The 10,486-nt window shown below is 45.3% G+C and overlaps 1 protein-coding gene across 2 annotated transcripts in view; it reads right to left on the bottom strand.

Moving 5' to 3' along the window:
- Nucleotides 1-300: 300 nt before the first annotated feature.
- HLF (HLF transcription factor, PAR bZIP family member) overlaps nucleotides 301-10,486 on the bottom strand; it is a 53,990-nt gene continuing 43,804 nt past the window's right edge. Inside the window, exons 3-4 of one of the 2 annotated variants that reach the window (XM_047757104.1) lie at nucleotides 9,494-9,714; nucleotides 301-4,627 (exon numbers count right to left, since the gene is read on the bottom strand). In XM_047757104.1, coding sequence (XP_047613060.1) covers nucleotides 4,409-4,627; nucleotides 9,494-9,714 — 440 coding nt within the window. In that variant the 3' untranslated portion in view covers nucleotides 301-4,408. The remainder of the gene's footprint in view (nucleotides 4,628-9,493; nucleotides 9,715-10,486) is intronic. The other variant, XM_047757105.1, reaches the window with a different exon arrangement.

The following is a 10,486-nucleotide window of genomic DNA, read 5'->3' as shown; positions in this document are numbered from 1 at the left end:
ATTTGCTGGATCAGAACTCATTTCTGTCGCTTCTTCCAGCTACTTAACCCTCAGGACCTTCTACCTTCTCTTTCATAGGTGGAGATAACAACTGTCCCTATCTCATAGGGTTGACATGGGATTAAATAAAATAGTCCATGCACAGTGTCTGGCACCTAAGTACTCAATGTTAATTTTTCACTCATTATGTAATATTATTACTTTATTATTGATGTAATTAATCTCTGTAAATAGCCTCTTGGTGATAGAAATGGGAAGCGCATCTGATTTCCAGCAGACTGTCAACAAAAATACATGAAAGACAGGAAACAATTCAAAGTTTATTAAACATTAAGAATAACAGATAAAGGTTTGGACTAAACAGCATAAACACCACCAATACCATGGTGTACAATTAAACTGACCTCAAGTGAACCTGTACCTGTGTAACAGATGCAATCTTTGCAGTGTTGCCAAAGGATGAGGTGGTGGATTATCGATGTTTGGTAAGGTGCTCCAAAAAGAAAAGATTTTATGTCTCAACTATTCACACACACACACACACACACACACACACACACACATTCCTCTACATACACTTGGCTCTCTGCAAAATGTACTGACTTTACTTGCCAAGTCTAATGCACCAAGATCAAGGACATGGCTTTGCTCATTGCAAAAATGACATTATTAATTATAAAGAAAACCTAGAGATCTTGGGCTCCCCAGTGGGGGCCTAGGAGGCTGCAGCAAGAAGCTGGCAGACTGAGAGCAGGAGTCTACCCGCTTCTGGGATTGCTCTAATTAATGCTGAGAGAGTTTGAGTTACCCTAAAAGGAACATCAGGGGGAAAGTAGATAAACTCTATTTCATTTTACAGAATAACATTTGTTTTACTTTGGGGTGGTGGGGGCGGTGAGAGGGACTCTACTTAAAATTCTTGACTCTTCCGAAAACAGACCTAAGACCTTTCAAATGTATGTTTAGAATTATTTCAAGTTCCCTCACAAAACCAAGGGGTTGGGAGGAACCTCTGGGCCATCTGGTACAGCGTCCTCCCTACCCAAAGCCAGAATTCTATCTGCACGCTCCTCAAATAGTCCTGCTTCAAGGGATGGTTTCACCACAGCCTGTTGTATTTGAAGATGAAAGGCCTCTCACAAGTCTTGCCCACTGCGGGTTTTGAATGGTCAAAAGGTAGCCACTTTCCCGAGGCAGAAATGATCACTTAGAACCTTCTTCCATCCCTCACCTACATCCTCAAGGCAGCACAAACCGAGGACAGGCTGACCAATTTTTGCCTTTCTCTGCAAGTCTAGTCAAAAGAGAGGATGATATGACCTTGTCAGGAAGTCCTAGGCTGCTCATTCCAAATCATGTCTAAATGATGTTGGGCATAATATGATTTGGATTCATTTTTAATGGCCAAGCAATTAATCTCTGCAAGATGCTTATGATGAAAAGGTGAAAAATGACAACAGGACTCTTTTAATAGCTGCAGTCTACAGAACTCATTTGACCCTAGATGATCCAAGTCATTCCAAATTGGGTCATGGCTTCCCACGCCACTTAGCCGTACTGCTTTATTTACTAGTTAACTGCCCCGACAGACAGCAGTGAAAGCAGGGTGAGTGCTCATGTGCCTGGTGACAATGACCTACATAGAAGGCACCTGTGCAGACTCCAAAGGTTTTACATTTTTAAGACGAGGTAAGTTACTGAAACCTCCTCTGGCATGCCAAAGAATAAGTTTTACAATGCTCTTTTCCTTTCTTCTGTGGAAAACATTTATGATGCTCTTTTGATACAAACAGCCTAATTTCAGAAAGACCAATGTTCCAATACAGGGTTTATTTTTGTTTTTGTTTTTTTTCTTTCAGCCACCACTTTATATGTCAATGAATTTGGATGGTCTTTAGTACAGTCCTTCAACACTCTCCCACTTAAAGATATTTGTTTCTGTTTTTGTGACTATTTGACCACTCTGCTGCCATTAGTCACCTTACCTATAAAGAGGCCAACTCCATGTCCACTTGGTTCCCTTTCTGAATACCACTTATCACTTCTCTTTAGGTTTGCCAAAGGTTTTGTTTGTTTATTGTTTACCTGAACAATGCATTCCAAGTCCAATATTCTCCCACCTCCCGCCATAATCTACAGCTTGGGATAAAATGGATACCTCATAGGAATATCTTACTATTCAGATTTCCCAAGACTATGACACCATGAGAGGAATGCTGCTGATGGAATGACAGTGAGACCACCGGGTCATTAAAGAATTACATCTTCTGGAGGCAGGAAACTAGAAAATCCCATGGATGAAAGGGTATTTTAATCTAGCAGAAAATGTTTTTTTTGCAACAACAGCAGAATCTCTTGACACAAGTTAGAGAAATGAAAGAACAGTCGTCTTTAAGGTCAAAACATCTATTAAATTACAAACCATACACATAGCACCGATATTAACCTTATGCTGTGTAAGATGCACGTGCCCACAGAGGAGAACAGAATTGTTTGGGATGCTTACAGTGATATTCCATTCCAGGAACTCATAATTTTGAAGTGAACATTTTTGTGGCAGATGCTTTTCCTAAAAAACACTGCATCATCCAATAAATATTTGACTAACATCCATTTTGTGCTTTTGGGTTACGTTAACTGACTTCTTTCTGAGACCTAATAAGAAATAAGAAAGCCCCTTATATATTTTAGAGCAGAATTCGTCACAGCAAGCTTCGATACTGTCATAAAAATTTAATTGAAAGCGGAAAACATGCTGATGTGTTGGTGATAGGCTTAAAATATTAAAGACTTCAAAAACCCCCAAGCACTTCTTCTCTGTACAACGTTGATGAATATATATCTTTGCTATATAATTTTAAAACATGGAATAGTTTTCCTTTTCTCTTTGCTATATATAATATATGTCTTCCAAAATACATTGTCAGTATTTATATCTGAAAAATACTGTACAAAAAGAACTTCCTATAATTACTCTGTATAAACATTAGACATTTAATAATCTCTCCTTTTGGTCTACAGTAAACATTTAAATTGATTGGATTAACCACAGTTTGTGACAACACCATCCCCTTCTGAGGTACACACCAGTGTCTTTTACATTCATTTTTCAGAAGTCCACTTTATAAGAGCACATACGTTCAAAAGCAAACAGAGAAGAAACATAAGCTCCAGAATAATTAATTTATGAAGCATTCAAAAATGACACCACTAGGAAAAAGGGTTTTACAAAACATCAACTTATTAACTTAACTGATTTTTTTTAAAGCAACCAGGTATAATTCACAAAAATATATATATTACAAAAAATGGGGAAAACTGAATCTTAAGTAATTGAATTGTATTGAATATCAAGAGGGATGTGGAAAAAGTTAACTAGAAAATTGGGGGTTGGGAGTCTGGGACAGGGGAGAAAACAAAGCAAACACATCAATATCAAAGCTGTTCCAAGATGCATTTTTGGGCTGTATACTGGTAAGTTAACCCCTCGTTCTTAGACCTGGCATTTCCCTCTGCTTCCCTGTCCTGGGGATGTTCTGGGCATGCTCAAATGCATTACTGTAATTTTTGTTTTTTAAAAGACAGTGAAATTCTTAGGTAGGGAAAATATCCTACGTCCACTAGTAATACTCAGGCAGCATGCTCTAGCGTACAATAGGATTATTGCTTTAGGTAGAAACAGTGCAAAAACACACTCTGTGTTCTATAATAGTACTCTTACTTGCTGGGGTTGGTAGAGTTCAAAGGAAACTTAGTAGATAGCAGTAAGTAAATATGGGATCTAATAAATCTAAACAGCACTTTAAATTTGAAGACGATTATCACCAAAACGGAAAATATGAGGAAAGCAACTTAAAACTGAAGAGAGCTGCAGTGTAGTGCTAAATTATTCTGTGCACCTTATTAGCTGGGTAACTTACAGATTAAACAGAAACAAGAGCCTGTGGTCTTGAAAACCGACATATACTATTTCACCAGGGCCCTTCTTAGTGGACCCAAGCAGAGGGTCCTGGAAAACAGGTAAGAGCCAACATGAAGCCACGCTGAAAGGGCAGGAGTGGAGGAAGAGGAGGGGGCAGGAAACCCTTGAGAGGTCTCCGCAGTCCAGTAAAAACATGGCACCTTTCATTTTAGGAACTAAAAGACCATGAGGGCTATCAAAATGGCAAGTGCAAAGGAACGCACACACACAAACACACACACACACACACATACACACGAGCACAAGCACATACTCACACACACCATTGACCACACATGAGCACAAGCACATACTCACGCACACATACACACACCAAAATGTGAGTCCGTTGTGTTGATGCGTCTGGTAAAGTGCTGATGTCAGGAAGGTCGGTCGGGTGCGGTGCTATCAGCCAGGCAGCCACTGTCCGGGGCCGCGGACGCCCGCCTACAGGGGCCCGTGCCGGGCCTCGTACTTGGCCAGGATGTTCTTGCACTTGCCCAACTCTTTGCGCAGGTCGGCCACCTCCTGGCGCAGCGCCGAGTTCTCCTTCTCCAGGAAGGACGCGCGGATGGCGATCTGGTTCTCCTTGAGGCGCCGCGCGTCGCGCGAGCGCTTGGCCGCCATGTTGTTCTTCCGGCGGCGCGCCCAGTACTTGTCGTCCTGCTCGGGGCGGACCGACAGACCGCGGTTAGACCTCGGCCGCGCGCCGGCCCCGCCCGGAGCCCAGGGGTTGCGCCCGGAGCCCAGGGGTTGCGCCCGGAGCCCAGGGGTTGCGCCCGGAGCCCAGGGGTTGCGCCCGGAGCCCAGGGGGTTCCGTCCGCAGATCACGCCCCCTCCCTGAGGCCCTGGCAAAACCCGGGGTAACTGGCGGGGGCACTCCCCCACCTCAGCCCCATGCTCCCTGGATGAGGCCGATGCCTTTCCTCTCTTTGCTGAAACTGTTTGGAACCCTTTTCTTCCCCACGCACGTGGCCACACATGCTTCCTGCTCTAAGTGGATCCATTATTGTTGGAAGCCACTGGGCAAGATCAGCGATTTAAATGCCGTGCCATCTCTAAGCTCTCATCCTATTCCAGTCTTCATCACCTGCTCACTCCCACGCGCACAAAAGTTTTATGCAGCGTTGTTTGTAGTAGAACAAAATGGAGAAAAACTCCTATTTATCGGTAGGAACTTTAATAACTACATCATGGTAAACACAGAGAACTGTTAAAAATAACCATCCGGCTGAACCGGAAAGATGCTCGGGATGTGCCACTAGGTGCAGGAAGCAGTAGGTGATTTGCAGCTATGCAAATTTCCTGTTTAACTGTTCTCTAGGCCTTCTTAGCCTGAGTGCTGTTTAATTGTGGTCAATGTGAAAGCAATCCCTCCTTGCCCCCCATGGCTGCTCCCCCTGCCACAAAGGGAAAACCTTCCTAGGAGCACTAAGGTATGTAAGCCTTCCTTTCATGGTACCACCTGGTGAGTTTTGCAAGCTTCTTTCAGTAACTTGCAGCAATAAATTCCTGGATCCTAGCAAAGCTAATACCTGCAGTAATGTGACACCCAGAATAAGGGTGAGTGACTGCGGCCAGTTCTTACCCTCTGCAAGGGTTCCAAGGGGCATTTGGCACTGGAGGAGGTCACATGGGTTGGGGCCAAGGCCCAGAGAGAGCAAGGTCCAAGGTCAGTGATCTGCCCTATCCCTGCCTATTACCCTCCAACATTTGCCCAGCAAAAAGACAGGAAGTGTGAGATAGAAAGCATGTTCAGGCACCTTCTGCCTGCCCTTCACAAGCTGGTACTGTTCCCTTATTTATAAAGCACTCCCAGCTTGCTATACATATCATAATAATACATAACAAAGTGAAAAGCATGATATTCATAATAGCTGGTACCAGAATTCTCCATAGAGAGGAGGCTGTCCTTTGGAAAATACCTGGATAAGTAAGCTTGGGGCAGGATTTGTTGACTGTCCTCCAGAAAGGAAGGGGAGAGAGGCTAGGCCAGTTGGCTAGAGAGAAGCTGGGAGGGGCTAAGAGAGTGCAAGACTCCACAGGCTCATTAACAACAGTGAGAACTCCTATTCTGATGGAAATTATGTTACTAAGCCCCAATTCCATCCCCTTAGTCAGTAAACCCACCATACTCAACAGTGTTCCCAGGAGTGTGGTTTCTAACTTGATTTGGAAGAGGGGCTGACTTAGGATGTATCAGAACCTGCACAGAGGGGTCAGGAAGTGAGGAGGTGGCCTGAGAACAAGACCCTGGGAAATTGGAGAAGCTGTGTGTTTGGGAGGGGATGAGGAAGAGGTACCACCACAGGCCATGGATCTGGTGGTTTGTGACCAGCTTTTAAGGGACAGAGGAGTCTTGGGGAATCAGCCTAACAGCCAATTTACGAGCTCTTCTCACTGGAACTCTAGGGTGCCTTCAATTCCTAGCCTCAGCTGCCTATCTGTGCAAGTGAGTTAGGAAAGGTGTGGAAATGGGACCACCTCAGGTGAGAAGGGAGTTGGGAAAAGGAGTGGAGCAGAAGAGCAGAAGGTAGGAATGTTGAGAGAGGCACTGTCCCAGACTAGAAAAACCAGCTTCCCCTGCTTTGTTAGCACAGATTGGGGTGGGGGCGGGGGACAGTATATTGAATGGGGCTCATATAGCACCTGTACCCTTCTCTGTCTTCCAGGCACAGATGCCACCTGGCTCCTGCAGTACCCCCACCTGGCAAAGACCCTCTCAGGCCAGTCCCATCCTCTTCTTGAGAGTCTTGTGTTTGATGCCACCTCCTCCCAGCAGGTCCCTCCTGGCATGTTAGCATCGAGGGTAGGAACACTGTCAGTAGTGGCTCACCTTAGAATCCCCAGGCCCTGACAAAGGACTGGCCAGATACCCACAATTGAAACATATTTGTTAAGTGAATGGATGGGCGTTTGAAAGACACCACGGTGATTAAACGGATAATCAGCCAGGAATCAGTATGCTCCACCTTCAGCCTCCCAGGAGGCGCCTGCTAGCCCAAAGGAATGGCTCCCAAGAGGAAGTTAAGGCAGCAGAAGGGAGGGCCATTTCACTGAGTTTGCCCATCCAGTGCTGGAGGCCACACACATCTCCCACCCACCCCTATTCAGCCTTCCTGCCAGAGGAGACACATGTTACGGCTCTGGTTCTTGCTTCGCCCATGCTCATGGTCTGGGGCCTGGGGCTTCACTCACAACTGAAGGAATGCACGGACACCTGGCAGGAGAATGTCCCTGCCCGCTTCCCCCACTGGCATGTGAAAAGGCCAGGCCCAGCCACGGTGCTGGTAATAGGCATAACTCCAGCATGGACAGTTTTCATGTGGCCTCTTTGCTTCCAGGGTTACCTGGGTCATTAAGTAAGCTTGCTCTGTGCTTTAAGTCGGCAAGTCTGGAGATCCTGTGCAGGTCTAGCTAGAAGTTCTATATATTACTCAGCAGCAACCCTTCAAACTTGCCTCCAATCACAAGGAAACCCATGCTGAATGGGCTCCCTGGTTCAGTTTACGAGGCAGGTTCTAAAATGCACACAGAATTGAGTGGCTAAGGACACAAGGTAAAAAAAGCATCCGTTGAAAGAAGATACTTAACTGCCAGGACCTAATCCCCATGGGCCCCTTTCTTATCCCATCTTAGTCTAACCATCAATTTCCTGATTAGCTTCAATTTTTCTCATGTTTTTATTCATTTTCCTATTTTGATTCTCAGGGTGACAGCTATTGGTTTGTCACCCAAAGGCCCCTCTCATAGCTCTTGTCAGGACTAACATGATGCAGTGGCCTTTCTGGAAGCTAGCTGACTTGGAGCCAGGGTAAGCCTTACTCTAAACAGTGGTGCTCACCTTCCCTTTTCTGCATCTCCATTTCCTGGGCAAAATGACCACGGTGATCTAATGAATCTCTGAGGTCCCTTTTGATGTGGATATTTTATGATTTTGCATCTTAGGTATGTGGATGACAGCAGTGACTTAAATCTGCCAGGTAGGAGTTTCCATCATGGCTCAGCGGAAATGAATCTGACTAGCAGCCATGAGGATGCAGATTCGATCCCTGGCCTCGCTCAGTGGGCTTAGGATCGGGCGTTGCCATGAGCTGTGGTATAGGTCTCAATACTGCTTGGATCTAATGTTGCTGTGGCTGTGGCGTAGGCCAGCAGCTACAGTTGCAATTTGACCCCTAGCCTGGGAACCTCCATATGCCACAGGTATGGCCCTAAAAAGACAAAAAAATAAAAAATAAAATAATAATAAATCTGCCGGGTACTTTTCCCGCCAGTGCTCTTTGTAGATATGAAAAACAAAGGTAACTGGTCTAAATCAGTTCCAGGACAAAGTCCCAAACTCCCATTTTCCCAACAGGAGTATCTCTTCATGTAAACCACGTTCAGGTTTGAGAAATGGGGGTCACAAGTTAGAAACAATTTAATTATGTCTGCTTCCGATGCCTTAAATGCATATAATTGTATCTCTCATCCAAATGATTGGAAAGCAGCATAAACACAAAACATTCTAAGCGATGGCTCATCAAAAATGGTTCTATTTCAGTATTAGCAGGCATGGCATAATTTTAGAAAGAATTCTCCCTAAGGTATCATTAAATGTGTCAGATTAATTTTGTGTTAAGTTATATTTGGTTTCCTAAGGTAAATCTATTTTCCTATATAATGTGTCCCTTCAACACAACAGAGAAAAACCAACCCAATATTAACCTTTTGTTGTGATACTCAAGTGACCATGACTTGAGACACAGAGTGAACATTACTTATACATAGTATCAGGAGACCCGCTGGCTTTCTTAAAGAATCCCACCCTGGCACCCAAGGTTGGCACTGTGGACAGAGGTCCTATCTCTGGCTGTTACTTTCTGAGGCCTACAGAGAAATGGCAGCAGTTCATTAGCTTTCAATCAATTCTCAACGGGAAGGTGACTCTTGGAGGACTATGAGATCCAGATACCCTTCCCAAATAATCTTCTTTCTCTCTCCAACCCTGAAAGATCCTGGCTTGATTTTATTAGGCTCTCGTGGGTTTCCTTGCAGAGAGTAGTGGGCTGGCTTCCTTCACAGGCTGCAAAGCACTCCATTTTGTTGCTTTTCCTCATTTCCGTGCATTACCAAGATACGAAAGGCGTACTTCAGAAGACACCCAGAGAGGAAGCAACCTGCCTAGTCACATGCCAAGAAATGGGATCAGAAATCACAAGTCCCGGAATTCCCACTGTGGCGCAACAGGATTGGCTGCATCTCTGCAGCGCTGCCACGTGGGTTCGATCTCCGGCCTGGCACAATGGGTTAAGGATCCAGTGTTGCCACACCTGTGGCACAGGCTGCCGCTGTGGCTGGGATCTGATTCTGACCAGGGAGCTCCACATGCCACGGGGTGGGGGGGGGTGGGGGGCAAAAAAGAAAAAGGAAAAGAAATCGCAAGTCTTTGTTCACTAGCTTCTGTGATTTTCCTGGGGTCCCCCTTTTAACCTGCCTCTCTATCCCACTCTCCAGTTGCCCACAGCCTCATTACCAGTTCCAATTTACCTTCAGATCATCTGGGATGAAGACTTTGCGAGCTTTCTTAATCATGGGCTGTGGCTTCAGTTCTTCCTCGGAGAACTTGCGTTTGCGAGGGTCAAACATTTCCTGCCCGGGGATGCTGGAGAGGGCAAGGTCAGCTGGGTCTGGCTCATAGCCCACCGGGACCTGGATGGTGTCAGGATCAATGGGGCTCGGAGTATTGCGGTTGGCAGGCAACAGCTGGCCTGAAACGACACAGGAGTTTTAATTCATAAACACTCTATCCAGACCCAGGAGATACCTCCTTGAGGAGGCACTGGGATGAGTGGCAAGAGTTTTTAACTCACTTACATGCGGCCTTAATGAAATTTAACTTGTTCGTCCTCACCCATGTTCCTGAGACACAGCAGGCTGAATGGCTTTACTCAGACCAGGGGAAACAAGGACCCACATACGCGTGTTCACAAACCAATTTAAAGAATATATGCAGAGTTCCCACTGTGGCACAGTGGGTTAAAAATCCGACTGTAGTGGCTCAAGTCGCTGTGGAGGCATGGGTTCAAATGCCCAGCCAATGAAGTGGGTTAAAGGATCTGGCATTGCTACGGCTGTGGCACAGGTCACAGCTGCAGCTCAGATTCAATCCTTGACCCAGGAATTTCCTTATGCTGTGGGCACAGCCATAAAATTTTTTTAAAAATGCATTCCTTCCTTCCTATAACATATTCACAGAACACCAACTATGTCCTAGATACTCTGCTTTTTACTTTTCAGGTACTTTCCAGATAAGTTGGGGAATCAGACCAAAACTATCCAGTGAAATACAGTGAAGGGATGGAAGCAAACTATATATGCTTCCAGAGTGTGGGGAATAGGATATAACAGGAAGGAGGGTAGGGGACATGTCCTAGAAAAGATGCTTCAAGAGATGTGGTCAGAGAGGTAAGCAGTCCTTGAATGTCACTGAGGGGAACGTTCTGAGCACTGAAGTGACGAGCAGAGCTTAAGTGTGGAAAG

The sequence above is a fragment of the Phacochoerus africanus genome, chromosome 14 (genome assembly GCF_016906955.1).
Source record: "Phacochoerus africanus isolate WHEZ1 chromosome 14, ROS_Pafr_v1, whole genome shotgun sequence".
Lineage (NCBI taxonomy): Eukaryota > Metazoa > Chordata > Mammalia > Artiodactyla > Suidae > Phacochoerus > Phacochoerus africanus.
Note: the sequence above shows the minus strand (reverse complement) of the source record. Positions and strands in the feature narration are given on the sequence as shown.